A 14,207-nucleotide genomic window follows, 5' to 3' on the forward strand; every position below is an offset into this window, starting at 1 on the left:
TTGCAGTCCATGAACATCTGGAGTGCCATAGGTTGGCCACTCCTGATTTAGAGAGGACCACATACACATTCCATATGCAAACATAGCCTTCAGAAAAAGACTTGCAGTGGAATTTTAAAGAGTTTCCTTTCCCCTTTAAGGTCAATGTCTTAGAAAGGTGTAAGTTTGCTAAGGACTGTCCTCCCACTTGGCCTTCACAATTGTTCTTGAAAATTGGGTTCGAAAAGGGGTTAAAGGGAAGGCATTGAAGGCTTCAGCCTTCTTGAGAGTCCCATTGTCCCATTGAATAAAATGAGATTTACTTCTGAGTAGAGTAAAAAAATGTTGTCTCATATGCGGAAAACATCACTTGGAAATTATAACTGATTCTAGTTCCAGTAACCTGTTAATACAGCTTGAGGGGGGAAAACACACACGCACCCCATACAATCTTAGAATTTTTGAGAAAAATCTGGAGTTTTAAAATACAAGACTTAAAAAAAACCCAAATGGTGCCACAGTATACCCAGTTTCTTTATATTCTTCTCTAGCCTTTAGAGAACAAGACTACATGCTTGGTCAAATAACAATTGCTATTGTTATGGTTGTCTATTGTTGTCTAATTGCTATTACTATTGTTGTCTACCCAGTCGAATGGTAAATCTCAATGAGGAATGTAATCCCATTATTCTGCAACAGCTGGAATGTGTAACTCTCAGAGTATTGCGGAGATGTGAAGGGGTGGGGCCGGTAGGAATGGGCCTCTCCAGATCCAGGGCTATCATAGAGCCTGCTTATATTCCCGCTGCTTGCGAAGTCCTCCCTCCGTTACTTCAAGGCACTTGCCTCGCCAGCCGGCTGGGCCCCGCGTCCAGTCGAATTGCACAACGGGAAAAAAAAAGGCAGCATCTGCATTCCGCAGTTTTCCCTGCCTTCGCCGGCGGGGTGCTGAGCCGGCCCGGTTTGAGTGCTTAGGACCGCTCGGAAGACTTGACTGTGGGACGGCTCTGCCGGTGGATCCCAGGAGGTTGGAGCAGAGAGAGAGTGAGAGAGCGCCTGTACCATCTCCGATCGAAGGGGGGAGCAGCGAAAGAGGAGACGAGTCAGCACCCACGGGCCCGATCCATCCTCTCTCCCTCTGAAGCGCCGAGGAGAGGAAAGGGAGCACGGGAAACTTCAGCACCACGGACAGCGATCGCGCCGCCGCAGCACCACGGACAGCGACGGCGGCGCCTCAGAACCAAGGACAGCGACCGCGTCGCCGCTGCCTGCTGAGCCCGGCCTCCTCCACCACCCCGCTCCGGCGCGTAGCTGCGAAGGGCGGATCGCTCTTTTGGCTGCGGGTTGAAAACTCGGCAAGTCGGGCGGAGTTGGGGAGGGGGCTCTCCCTGCTGGAAGGGGGCGACGCCGACGAGGAGGAGGAGGAGGAGCCGGCGAAGGCAGAGAAGCGGAGGGAGGGAGGGGAAGGGGAGGATTTTCCCAGCCGCTCCCCCCTCCCTCTCCCCGCCCGACTCCCCCCTCCCTGGGCTGCTGGTGATGCTGCCTCTGCTGCTCGCCGGAGCCGCGGCAGTCTTTCCTCCTGCTGGCGAATGATGAATGCGGGAGGCGAGAGCCTCTGAGCCAGCTCCTCTGCGGCGCCGGGAGAGGCTCCCTCCGCTCGCTCGCCTGAGCTGACTGCGCGTTGGGCTCCTGCGGGTGTGCGCCGGTTACGCACCAGACCCCGCAGCTCAGCGGAGCGAGGAAGCCGAGCCGGAGCTCCCGCCAACAGCCCGCAAGGCAGGGCTCAGCTGCAGAGGAGGCAGCTGCTACCCCTCGCCTACCCCCTGTCTCTCTCAGCCCCCCGCACCCCGGGGTAAAATCCCCTCCTCTCTTCCACCTGGTTTCGCACTTCATCCTGCCAATACCTGGACATTTACTCAGAGACCGCCAAAGTCCCGGAGACTTCGCTTTGCCCAGGAGTCGGGAAAGAGGAGGCGCTGGGATTTATTTCCACCCCGGGTGGAAACCTCCACCAGCCGAAGGCAGCCGGGGCAAGAGAGCGGCGGAGGAAAGGATCGGACAGCTGCATTCTCACTGCATCTGGTGCCTAGTTGGACTAACCGGGAGAGTGGAAGGAGAGGATGGTGATGGTTCTCCGGGCGGGTTGCAGGGCAGCTCTCTTCCTGTGGATTTTCAGCAACATCAGCTGCAGAGCCCGGACGGCGCTCCCCACCTCCCGTAAGTACCTCGCTTCGCCGGCGGCGCGGTTGGTCCAGACTGGGGTAGGCAGAAGAGCACGGCGAGTCAGGGCTCCGATTCGCTTCGGGTTCGGTGCTGATGACTGCTCGCGGGGGAAAGAGGACGAATGCGGTCCACTCTTTTTTCGGGCGGGGGGGGGGGGGTGGACGTGAAAGATGTGCGGTGGAACCAAGTTGGAGCCCGGAGATGGGCCGGAGAGCGCGCTCTTGTCTCTCTCGGAAGTTGTTTCTTGCCCACTCCGAAGGGGCGTTGCGATGATTGGACCCTCCGAAGCCGGGAGCGGCAGCGACGCGGGGGCCGATGACTTGTGCTTTTTTTTTTTGCTGCGGCTGATCTGGTGGGAGAGAAAGTTTGGCTTCTGCGCCCCAAACCCGTGAAGTTGTACTCTGGGCTTTCCTGGCTGGAGAGTAGGGTGTTGCAGGAAGGACAGGCGACCGGATACCGGAGCGGAGAAACGCGGGGATGGGTGGCATCCCAAAGCACCCCAGAGGGCCTGATTCAATGGTCAGATCCACCGGGCTGGGGTAGATTGGAAACGGTGCCGCGGGGAATGGCTAGAGATTGATGGACAGGTGTCAGAGCAAGTCAAGATCTCTAACTAGCACTCCAAGGTGATGTCCCTGCAAGTTAAAGAACCCCAACAGCGTTGGGAGTCTTTAAGGGCACGTTTATTTTGTTCTTTCCAATTTTATGGGTCAGTTCGACTTGAGTTTGGAAAGTGGATACTGCATGCTGTTTTCTCTTAATAAATCAATCGGGGGAGAGGGGAAATAGTCAAAGTAGAAGTCTTAGTGTTTGACTCTGCCCGTTTCCATCCAGTTAAAAAAAAAAGTACATGCATTCTTCCTGCAGGAGAAAACCTTTCAGTGGTATGGAGATTCTTCCATGGTAGGCAGAGTCCATGGTAGGCAGAGTCTCAACAGTTTCTTGGGACTGAAAGAATTGTTCTCTGTATTTGCTCCTATGAACTTGCTCTGAGTTTTGTCCCAGGCTTGAAACTCAGCATGGGAGACCTCACCTGAGGCTCTCTTGCTGAGTCCTGGGATTCCTGAATAGAAGGGATACTATACCTGTGTCTGCGATAGATTGAAATGTTCTTGGCATGTTAGCAGAAAGAACAGCGGCTGGTGTATTAACCTAGGTGTGTTGGACTCTTGGGTTTGAGCTCTTTCCCTTTTCCGTTCAGCAGCAATCCCACTCGGAGGCTTGCTGCTCTGTGCTGGTGGCTGGCCCCATTTATATTCTGAATGTGAATTCCTCTTAGGCGGTGAGAGGAGATGGTATGTAATGCAGCAGGAAAGACCCGGTTGTGTCTCCCTCTGGTTGCTGCAGCATGGTTATATGAAAGCATGTGCATCGAAGCCCAGACCTCGAATGCTGCTTTTTGCTTTAGGTTGCCTTAAAGGTACCTGACACCATATTTCCTCATTTCTACCTGCCTCTGCAGTTATAGCATTAACTTGCCGGATATTTTGTTGGGGTCGGTTCTTTGCATTTTACCAGAACGCAGAGAACAGCCTGTTCATGAGTTTGGACTTCTAACTCTGGTATGAACGTTAGATGTGGAATGTTATGCTTTTTGTGTTTTAATGCCCCCCAAAGTTGGACAAGAATGTTGTGTAAACAAAAGACTCAGATGATCTATATGTTAATGCTTGGTGTGGGCAGTGTGGAAAGGTTGTTTCAAATGGCCCAGTCTCTTCATATTCCCGGATAGTATTACTTTGTAATCCTTTGCTGCCCATCATGGAAAGTCTGTACTTGTAAGCAGTTCATGAATGAAGGGGGTGGTAAGGTGGCAGATGAATAGATGTGGAAAGAGAAGTCAACCACACAGGTGCATCGGCTTTCTCACACCATTATAACCTGGAATATGAAAAATGCATAAATTGAAACCCTGCAAGAAAACAAAAAAAGTATATTGTCCCTCCAAGTGGTAGTGAAACAGCCATATAGTTGGGAGGCTTTTCTCCACTCTGAAATTTGGTTGTGTCACCCTAGCACTCCAGTGCGCAAACATTCTAGTGGATAAATTCATTCTTCAGGTCTTTATTTACCTCTCTGGCTAACTCTAAGTTGCTCCACCATTCTGTTTTGATTGATCAGTTATGCGCGACAGTCTGAGGGGGCATATGAGGCTCCCAAAGAGCTGTCCGCTGAAAAAAAAATCTTATGGTGGGATCCGTATCCCACCAAAGCATCACCTCGCTGATTTCCGTGCAGCTGGGGCTTCGAATAATTGGCAACTTAACGATCAAGAATCCTTCTCCCTGCTGCTAAACTGCTCATGAGAAACCAGGCTGCCTTGGGCTGAGTTACGGGAAAGGAAATTGTTCGAGTTTATCCTGCCACTGAAATGAGAAGCAAGAAGCTAAATGTTTAAGGGGCTCATACCATGAGTGGTGGCACATGTGGGGATGGAAGTTGAGCTACATCACCGTGTGTCATATGCGTAGGGCACAGGTGTCAAACTCGCAGCCCTCCAGATGTTATGTACTACAGTTCCCATCATCCCCTGCCAGCATGATGCTGGCAGGGGATGATGGGAACTGTAAGGCTACATAACTTTATCTGAGGGTCAGCGAACCTTGACACCTATGCTCTGAGCATTGCAACCGCATAGAGGAGGAGCACCATGAACTCCAAGATAACTGGCTTACGCTTCTGTTGAGTAAGCTTGAGAACGCACCTGGGTCATTTGTTGCCTTTAGAGGCAGAACTATGGATCACCAAATGTTCCTGGATTTGTTTTTTAAAAATTACGGGATCTAGTTAAAGGTGGACATAATCTGAGTTTTTGAAAATGATCTTCTTCTTTGAGATTTGGTTAAGCCTTTTAATGCAAACTTTTGTTGACTTCATTCAAAGGACCTGATTGGGTGCATTTTAATAAGTTTATCTTGCACAGAAATAACTAAGGCCATGATTTTAGAACTTTGTATGGATTAGAAAGAAGGCCGGTCTCATCTGTGGTTCAATATAGTTGAGCCATTGAGTTTCCAGAGACTTTGCTCTTCTCAGTCCTAACTCAAGCAGTTATTTCAGATCTAGACCTGCCTTGGTTATTTGTTAATTGTCTTGGTACACCATGGCGAAGCAGGAAAAGCCAAGAGGAATTGAAGCATTAGGCCTATAGGATTTAGACGAATTTTCCACCAGTAGTTAATAGTAATTAGTCAACCTTAGTCTCCACCTTGTGAAGATCGGCCTCTTGTCTAAGCACAGCACTGGCTATGCTTTTGGGGGCCCTTTGGCTGTTCGTGATTTATACGTTATCGTGTTTATTTTATTGTGTAATATGCAATATAAAATTTGTATGTTACTGCTCGTCTCTGACTGTGAATTAATACTACTACTGCTCCATCGGTTTGGTGTAAGGCAAACAGGAGTGTGTTGATTGGTGACACTTGTCAAACACCATGATAAGTGGCAAGCAATTCAGCGGCTTTATATTTCTGCACAAAGTTTTACGGCGAGGATCTGAAAAATCTTAACTATTTGCATCAAGGATAATGAACAGCTTAGCCAGGAGAGGTCATCACAAGACAAAAATGTAAGATGGGAAATAAAATTTAATGCTTGTTCCAACCTCCTTTACTCTGACTTCAGCTCTGATGAGCTAGGGAGGATGGGAATGTGATCCCAGTTAGATTGGTGCTCTGTTTATGGGCTCTCCCTGGCAAAATGTCTCCGCAATAAAGGTAACCAGATGGCTTGCAAGGACTGCTTCAAAACAAGTCCCTTGCCTTCACCGCCAGATTTTATCCAGTTCTTTCTGTCTCTGCATGAATGAAATTGGTTCCAACAAATACCTGGTCCTAAGTTTGCTGAGAGAAAAAAAACCCACCAACTTTGGGAAAGAAGTAAAATGTTGATTTATAACTTACCTCTCCGGCTAACTCTCAGTTGCTCCACCATTCTGTTTTGATTGATCATAAATACCAGTGAGGTGTCCAACAAGAAAAGGGGATTCAACAGGCTGCCTGGGCTTCACTGGAAGAAGTCTGCCTGCTTTGCAGAAAGGTGGGGGTTTTTTTGGTGGGAAGAAAATCTAGCAGAAGGGAATTAGTGGATCTAGCTCGCTGGGAAGAAGCCATTGGATCCAACCGATTGTCTCCAGCTTGATCCAACCCAAAGTTGCTAAGTGGTGTGGGAGAACGTGCAAAATGGCAATTAGGTAGTGTGTACATCTGTTGATTAAGGTACATATTCTCTGGGTTTTTTTTATATTGCTCAAGCCATATATAAGAAGCAAGCCTTTATTGGCATGGGCAACAGTACAACAATAATAAAAAACGGATTAAAAAGCATGTACAATACAGGAAATAAATGTTAGGTCGAAGGAAATCTACTGGCGTTTAGTAATTTCCAGCAGAAAGTCTGCCACTATCATACAGAGAGAAGGATCAGGATTGTCCAACAAGTAGTGTAATCTAATTAAATTGGGGAGATGTGGAGTAAAATGTAAAGGAGAGTAAAGATTCACATACTTGGATCTGATTTCCTTGAATCTGAGACAGTGTAGTAATTGGTGGGCCAGAGATTCAACTGAGCCATCGTTACATGGGCACAATCTTTTAGCCTTTTCTTGCTTATTAAATCTGCCATGTAACAAGGCAGAAGGCATAACGTTAAACCTGGTGAGCATTGTAAGCCATATATAAGAAGGCTATCCCCAATGCAAGGTAATGTTCAAAACCTCTGGGATTAAGTTGATGATTTCCCCGTTGGCCAGGCAATGTGTGAAAATTAATGTTAATAATTTGTGTACATATTAACGTGAGTATGTGCAACTACACCTAACCAGGGGAGGGAGTCACTTGTCAGACAGTGAGACCTTGCGGAACTATCCGTTCTTTCAACACAAAAACATTGGATGTGTCTAAGTAACTGTAAATATGGGGATAAGCTGTGCTAACATCTGAGTAAAACCGTAGGTATGCTCCAATTTGGCAGTGACTGTAGTGTTGTATTTAGTGGGGGAAATAATGTATCGAAGAGTGCTATTTGATCTACTTGAACACACCAGTGCCGTTCGGGGAAGAGTCAATGGTTGGGTTATAAGGAATTCCTGTATACAATTATCTTGCAAATTTATTGCAGTGATTTGGATAATGGGAACTGTTTGCAGAAATAAACCACATGCATCTCGTTACCTTGTTTGCAAAAGGCTGCAAATCTGCAGTGTGGGGAGAGAGTGACAGAATTGAGAACTGTTACTAAGCTGTTTTAAGCTCCCAAGTAAAGCCTACGAACAGGTCAATATGCATCTGTTTAGCTACATGATGTGGCTACGGCTTTATGGATCTTCTTGAGTCAGTTATTCTTTAAGTGAATAGAGTGGGGGATGAGGAGGAGAACCACAAAGAGGCAAGCTGGGTGGAACTGATTCCCCTTTGGCATAGCGGTAAAGAGCGGTGGGCTCGCATCTGGAGAACCGGGATTGATTCTCATCTCCACTCGTCCACATGAGCTGCAGACTCTAATCTGGCGAACCAGGTTTGTTTCCCCACTTCTCCACATGACACCTCCTGACAAAGGTGACCTTAGGCTGAGAATCACAGTTCTCTTTTGTGTACTCTCTATCAGCCGCCTTCGCTACATAAGCTGCCCATCTTGTTGGGGGAGGAAAGCGCATTGTAAGGATTATTTTTGAGATCTCAAGCATTGCCAGCTAGAAAATTATGGGGGTAGAAAAACCAACTCTTCTTCTTCCTCTAGATGTCCCCTAGTGTTTGTTGATCTAAACTGAACCACAGCTTCTAAGCCACACTGGTCTCTCTAAACTTTACCGTTTGCCTAAGGAATCTCCTTGAGACCAGGTCTATATAACAAATGCTGCAGACACATATGGGGTGAAGCGGGTGAAAAAACAGGCTTGACCCTCAGCCAGTTTGGGAAAAGCCACCACAATCCCTGGTTAGCCCCAAAAGGTACCCGGCTGGCCTACTCTGTGGTATGAAGGGACTGATGGGTGGGGCAGCTTTCTGTGGAAATGCGTCTTTAGATTGGCATAGCCTACCCTCCTATGCATTGGCGTAGTGGCTAAGAGCAGTGGCTAAGAGCAGGTGCACTCTGATCTGGAGGAACCGGGTTTGATTCCCAGCTCTGCCGCTTGAGCTGTGGAGGCTTATCTGGGGAATTCAGATTAGCCTGTGCACTCCCACATGCCAGCTGGGTGACCTTGGGCTAGTCACAGCTTCTCGGAGCTCTCTCAGCCCCACCTACCTCACAGGGTGTTTGTTGTGAGGGGGAAAGGGCAAGGAGATTGTCAGCCCCTTTGAGTCTCCTTACAGGAGAGAAAGGGGGGATATAAATGCAAACCATTCTTCTTCTTCTTCTTCTTCTTCTTCTTCTTCTTCTTCTTCTTCTTCTTCTTCTTCTTCTTCTTCTTCTTCTTCTTCTTCTTCTTCTTCTTCTTCCTGAAACCAGCGTATGCAGCCCAATCAAATGATGGTTCCTTGGTGGGAGGCACAATTAATCTGACCTCTGGAATAAGAGTGTGAGAAAAGACTGATGGTCATTGACATAACCCAAAGGTGTCCATTTTTATTGGGAACGATGCATTTCCTAGTGGGTTGGAGTAAAATGTCAAACTGAAAGGGAAGGTGGCAACAGATGCTAGCTTTCTACCCTCAAGCATTTCTCTTCTGCTCTCATCAAGCTGATTATAATGCGTATTAGAATTCTTATTCATTCATTCTTTCATTCGTTTTTGGATTTATATGCTGCCCTTCCCCTTGCAGGTCAGGGCAACTTTCAGTCTTTCCAGAACAGATACAGTGCAATAAAATGTGGCTAACATTCAAAACCTAGTCTACAATGGTGGCAGCAAAAATCCAAGAAATTAAATACCCAGCGCAAGGAAGGAAAATAGAGTGGGGAAAATGGAAACATGGAGAATAATAGGCCCCATCCGCACACGCAAAATAATGTGTTTTCAAACCACTTTCACAACTGTTTGCAAGTGGATTTTGCTATTCCGCACAGCTTCTAAAAGCAGCTTGAAAGTGCATTATTCTGCATGTGTGGAATGAGCTATAGAATGATGGAAGCAGCAACATGGCTTACTTTTCGGCCATATGCCTGAGGACAGCTCTGGCCTTTACACAGACCCCTCTTGAGACTTGGACTCCAGATCACACAGGGCCCTGGTCTCACTAGACAGAGTGTTCCACCAGGCAGGGGCAGGGCCAAAAATAATCTGGCTCTATGTTGTGGCTAGATAGATCTCTTTCGAGCCAGAGATCACCAGTATATGTTAATCTGATGATCGCAACCATCTTTGGGGGCATACCTGAAGAGATGGTTCTGCATCCCTTCTTTGCAATATCTCTCCCACTTTTTGATTGGGCTGTAACTGATGAAGGGACCTTTTAGTCTCAAATGTTTATGCCCCACAAGTCATGTTGGCCTTGCTCCAGAGGCGTATATAGGCAAACTGGAGCCCGGGGACAAAACCTGAGCTTGCCACCCCCCCCCGCCCCGGCCCGGCATAGGTGACCACCCTCCTTCACGATGACCAAACAATGATTTTTTGCGCCAGCTCACAAAACACCCCACCACTTCCAAAAACATGCATGGCTCTCCCCACCACTTTCCACTGAGTTATTGTCCTCACCACAACCCTTGTGAGGCAGAGCTGCTGCTAGCCTGAGAAACAGCTCCAAACCAGTGCAAGGGGAATTAACTTTTAAGCATGTAAATCTCTCACACGTCACCCCCCATCAGAAGGTTTACCAAACCAACGTCAGCATCATCTTCCGTTCTGCTGCTGCTGAACCATAACTTCAACGCTTGCCTTCCTGTATGCCTGCGGAGAAGGCTACAGTATTAATACTGCCGGGCACTTTATTTATTTATTTATTTATTTATTTATTTATTTATTTATTTATTTATTTATTTATTTATTTATTTATTTATTTATTTATTTATTTATTTATTAGTTTAGATTTTTATACCGCCTCTGTCCCGAGAGCTCGAGGCGGTGGCTCCGGCAACTGAATTAATACAGATAAAATTAAAGGGCAACCATACAAATAAAAAACAACAACAGCCCATAAAAGAAACTCCGACATAAAACATACTGAATTTCATTAAAACGAAAGCGGTAATTTCATAATAAGGGCACCCGGAGAATCCTTTCCTTTAAAACCCTCCCCTGGGGAGTAATCGGACTCCTCCATAGGAGGATAATAGGAGATTATGTTCAAGGGGAAGTCCTCTCACTAGGGTGCGGGACAGAGGGTACTTTTTTTTAAGGCTCTATTACTTTTCTATTCTAAATTTTCCACTCTCTTTTCCTAGTGGCTTACCACTTAATATAGTAAGAATTTGTAAGCATAAGAATAGCAAAGGCCACTGGCTACCCGGCAAGTGAGGACAGGCGGAATTATTTCCCTCTGCCCCACAATGCTGACCTCTTTCTCCCTTTCCTCTCTACATCCTCTTCGCTTCTTTCTCTTATTCTCAAACTCAATACTGTATTATAATTTACTTTAGCTTTGATGATATATAAGGCTTATTCACTTAAGTTTCAAACATTGTATACTTAAGAACAGAAACTGATTGTCAAAAGTTTTACTCTCAGAGAAACGGATATACTCTGTTTTGTATATGATAAGTCACGTATACTATCAATGCTATATGAAATGTTTCTCTTTCTTTTATATATGTCGAAACTTAAATAAAGGAATTTAAAAAAATTTAAAAAGGAGGATAATCTTGATGGTATCGAACAGAACCATACTCAATGGCTGTAGTAGTTTGCTCCACAGGCCAGCCGGAACAACTTCGATCTTACAGGCCCCTCGCGAGACTTCCCGAGATCCCACAGGGCCTGGACAGCTGGAAGAGTGTTCCACCAGGCCAGGAGCCAGAGCCGTAAAGGCCTGGCCAGCGTGGAAGCCAACCCGGCGTCACGGAGCGGGGGACTACCAGTAGAATTAGCCTCTGCTGAGCGCGGAGTGAATAAAGACGCGCGTGAGCGCGGGTGAATAAGGCACGCTGGGTCAGAGGAAGTGGAGGCTCCCCAGTCCTGCTCCTAAGGAGCCCAGTGGGATTTCTCCCCCACTCCCTGGACACTCCAGGCCACCGCTTTAGAGTGGGCGGGGCTACGACAGGCACTGGGAGCAGTCAGCTGCTTCAGTGCCTGCTTGCTAGGGCTTGCTCAATCACTGGCTGTGTAGGAGGATGTTTTGGCGCCCCGTGACTTCAATCGATGCGTAGCCGGGGACAAGGGGCGCTTATGTCAGAGCAGGAAGTACGCTAGTGCCTTGCTCCTTGACTCAAACCAGGCTGGCAACTTTGCTTTTCAATACAATAAATTTTACTCATTGCAGCCTTCCCTTTTCCTTGAGGTTCAGTTTTCACCACAGCAAATGCAAGGGAACCATAGTTGAAGGAGGACTCCTCCTTGCCAGTGTCAGAGCAGTAGAACCGAATGTCACTTTCAACCCCTAACCAGATATCTTCTGTCTGGATCCAGAACTCGTAACTGCAAATCCACCCTGCTTAGCATCCCCTTACCTGATGTCAGACAGGCAGTGACTGTCATTAGTTCTCCACACATTTTTTATGTGCAAAAGCTGTCATGAGACTTAATGGCTAATAGAGGATGAATACTGATTGTTGTGGGTTTTCTGGGCTGTGTGGCCGTGTTCTGGTAGAGCTTGTTCCTAACGTTTCACCTGCATCTGTGGCTGGCATCTTCAGAGATATATCACAGAAGGAAGTACATCTGTGTCCAGATGCAGGTGAAACGTTAGGAACAAGCTCTGAAAACCCACAACAACCAGTTGAATCCGGCTGTGAAAGCCTTCGACAATAAATGCTGAATTTGCCAGCAATGCCCAATCCCTTTTCCACAACTTGCCCTCAATGTTAGATGGTTGGCTGTCCTGTGTTTTGATTTCTCCTTTGATCAAGGACCTGGAAAGCATTTCCTCTTCTCGTTTTTATGTTTATGCTTAGATACTTATCATGTATTTAGATCCAGAGAGCCATCTTTCATCTACCATAATTCTGACAGGGACTAATGTGCCAATATTTAACATTTCAATCAGAAACTACAAGCACAAGATGCACTTGGGTAAGTTTGTCTCCGTCTTTGAGTCCACCAGAGAGCAATGTTTCCTGAAGGAATTCCTTAGCCGTTTCAGCTCAGGGCCTTGGGGGAATCCCGGCAAAACATCTTGTTCAGTTGCTGGAAGTATTCGAGACTTAGCACCATTCCAGTATCTCACAGCAAATTAACTGGTTGTGCCTTTTGCTATTCAAAAAGTTAAAACAGTCACTTAATCTGCCCCCGTTAAAGAATTGCGAGGCCGAAATAAACTGAGCTGTATTGAGAATGTCTCCTTGATAGTGCCATTTACTGGCAACTCATTTAAAGATATGAAGCTGAGTTATGCGGACTTTGACTGCTGGTTCATCTATGTCCGTGGTGGCGAACCTTTGGCACTCCAGATGTTATGGACTACAATTCCCATCAGCCCCTGCCAGCATGGCCAATTGGCAGGGGCTGATGGGAATTGTAGTCAATAACATCTGGAGTGCCAAAGGTTCACCACCACTGATCTATGTTGATGGGCTATAGCTCCCCACTATCTCAAGGTATGTTGATGGGCTATAGCTCCCCACTATCTCAAGTGATGGTCTTCTCAAGTTCTGCTTTCCTTTGTTTTTTTTTAATTTGGAGATGCTGGGTATTAAACCAAAGGTTCTTCTATAGGGAAACGGGGTGCTCTACCATTGTGCTGTGGCCCTTCCATCGATTTGCTAAGCCTGAGCTGCTTACTTGGTCAGGTTAAAATAATGGTCAGTTTACACTGTGGCTGTTTATGCATGTATAACTTACCCCACAACTGTTTGCTTCAAAGCAGGGTTTTACCACCTTTTTTGTTTGAACAGTGATTCTTCTCCTGCCAAGTGTCCCTAGGTCCCTAGCTGAGCCAATCAACCATTTTCCCCACCTACCACTTCCTGCCTTTTTTTTTTTGGTTGCTGTCTTTGGTCTGAGGAAATTGCTGTTGATGGGGAAAGGTAGGGAGGAGTGAGAAAACCCAAAGAAACCTTAACACACAGTGATCTCCTTTGCTTTTCCTGCGAAGGGAGAGAAAAAGTTGAACTTGAACAGGTTTTGGAAACTGTGGGGATTCTCTGTTCTGAGGGTGGGGGACTGCCAAAGAGGGGGAAATGGGTGTAACCCAGAACCCAACCCTAAGGGAATACACGCTCAATGCAAAGGAGACCAGACGTTCGAAAATGGCCTATATCTTGGTAGGTAAGTTGTAGTCACATGAGTTCACTCACTCTCAACTCTGCACGGAGAATGTTCTGGTTTGAATTGGGGCCAACGCAGTAGAGTGGACAACTTACATGGCTAGGCTATGCCTTCTGCTGATACATGTACACCTATATACAAGAAGATACCTCTGGTTGATATTGCCTGCTCCAATCTCTTATCTTCCCCAATCTCTACCAATTGCCATTTCCCTCAGTCAGTGTTGTCTGTCCCACTTGTCACTGGTGTAGATTTCACCTCCTTTTCTAACCATCCTGATGCCCCACGTTAAATCTCTTAGCAGGTGCCTTGTAATTGATATGGTGACCCTCAGTGTTGGCTAAATTCCAATCAGTGTTTTTATTTGTTTGTTTTTTCTCTGTTGCATATATCTGAGACTGTCATAAAGGATGAAGAATAAATCTAAACCATAATAATAATAATAATAATAATAATAATAATAATAATAATAATAATAATAATAATAATAATAATAATAATAATAATGATGATGATGATGATGATGATGATGATGATGATGATGATGATGATGATGATGATGATGATGATAATTGTGACCTCACAATTGTGGAAAAAAAGAAAGTGTGGATAGTCGATGTTGCAATTCCTGGTGACAGCAGAATTGATGAGAAGCAACTGGAAAAACTTACACAATATGAGGATTTAAGGATTGAATTACAAAGAC

General features: G+C 46.3%; 1 protein-coding gene across 1 annotated transcript in view; it reads left to right on the forward strand.

Moving 5' to 3' along the window:
• Window positions 1-1,559: 1,559 nt before the first annotated feature.
• Window positions 1,560-14,207, forward strand: part of CNTNAP2 (contactin associated protein 2) — a 1,428,778-nt gene continuing 1,416,130 nt past the window's right edge. Inside the window, exon 1 of the mRNA XM_048510449.1 lies at window positions 1,560-2,196. Within this exon, the coding sequence (XP_048366406.1) occupies window positions 2,100-2,196 (97 nt within the window). The 5' untranslated portion in view covers window positions 1,560-2,099. The remainder of the gene's footprint in view (window positions 2,197-14,207) is intronic.

The sequence above is a fragment of the Sphaerodactylus townsendi genome, linkage group LG11 (genome assembly GCF_021028975.2).
Source record: "Sphaerodactylus townsendi isolate TG3544 linkage group LG11, MPM_Stown_v2.3, whole genome shotgun sequence".
NCBI lineage: Eukaryota > Metazoa > Chordata > Lepidosauria > Squamata > Sphaerodactylidae > Sphaerodactylus > Sphaerodactylus townsendi.